Consider the following 1,266-nt stretch of genomic DNA (forward strand, 5'->3'; position numbering starts at 1 on the left):
CCCCCACATTCCCTCAGCCCTACCACTCACCTCGTCAAAGATGTCTACCCTAGCCTGGTTTTTCAACAAGATCTTCACAATATCCAGATGACCTTGTTCGCTGGAGACAAGGAGAGGGGCTTGACCGTTCTGGAGAGGGCATCAACAAACAAGGGATTTGAAAGGTTATGTATCGATCAACAAACAAACAAAAAATGAGAAAGGATTAAAAACTGGTCCACGAGTTTAAAAAAACCAAGAAACAGCCAAAAACAAATAACAAAGACAGATTAAAGAAGTGGTCTACGAATCATCAAACAATGAAAGATTTAAAAAGTGATCAACAAATCACAAATAAGGGGACCACGAATCAACGAACAAAGATTTTTGAAATTATCAATAAATGAACACACAAAGACAGAAATAGAATTTAGAAATTGATCAACAGATTAGTAAACAAGATAATGATAAATAAATAGATAGTCTGTGGATCAACAAACAAAGAAAGATGCCAAAAGTTGTTAGTGAATCAACAAACACAGAAACTAGTTGTTTTTTTAATGATCAATGGATCATCAAACAAAGGAAAGGTTGAGAAGTAGTCCATATTTACAACAAACAATGATAGATCTGAAAAGTGACCAATAGATCAAAAAACAAAGAAAGGATGTAATAAGTGATATGTCAAAAAACTTACAAGGGAAAGATTACGAAGTGGCCAATGGAACAAAAAAAATAGAAAAGATTTCAAAAATGATCAATGAATCAGCAAAAGTAGGCTTAAGGACATGATTAATGAATCAATACATGGATAAAGCTCAGTTACTGAACCCAAGCGTTGATGAATACCAATACATCATTTTGTAGACTTGTATATCGCCACCATCATCCTTAATCCTTCATTTTTTTAAAAAATAAGACAGATGTGAGAGAAAATCTAAGAAAAAGAGAGCACCCAAATCAAAACCGACCAGGGCTTGGGCACAGGTTATTATTTCTATTAAAAACTAGGAACGAAATAACGAAACAGAACGAAACTATATTGTATGATATTCTTTGATGTCTTTATTGTTAAAGAACCGCTTTATCTGATAACTCCTAGAAATTGTTTTTGATTTGGACAATTATGAAATGATGCGGACGATATAGCCATTTCACATTACCGTGCTTAATCATAATTTTATTGTGCCAACGAAATACGGCACTTCTCCTTTAAAAAAAATAAATAAAAGATAACGACTAGGCACATACAGTCACACACACACAAACACACACACACACACACAC

At 33.9% G+C, this 1,266-nt stretch overlaps 1 protein-coding gene across 1 annotated transcript in view; it reads right to left on the bottom strand.

The window, feature by feature from the left end:
• Positions 1–1,266, bottom strand: part of LOC101847153 (ankyrin-3) — a gene marked incomplete at its 3' end in the record, with an annotated part of 35,621 nt that overhangs the window by 4,865 nt on the left and 29,490 nt on the right. The window contains exon 9 of the mRNA XM_005110269.1: positions 31–129. Coding sequence (XP_005110326.1) covers positions 31–129 — 99 coding nt within the window. The remainder of the gene's footprint in view (positions 1–30; positions 130–1,266) is intronic.

The sequence above is a fragment of the Aplysia californica genome, unplaced genomic scaffold, assembly GCF_000002075.1.
Source record: "Aplysia californica isolate F4 #8 unplaced genomic scaffold, AplCal3.0 scaffold00869, whole genome shotgun sequence".
In the NCBI taxonomy this organism is placed as follows: Eukaryota; Metazoa; Mollusca; class Gastropoda; order Aplysiida; family Aplysiidae; genus Aplysia; species Aplysia californica.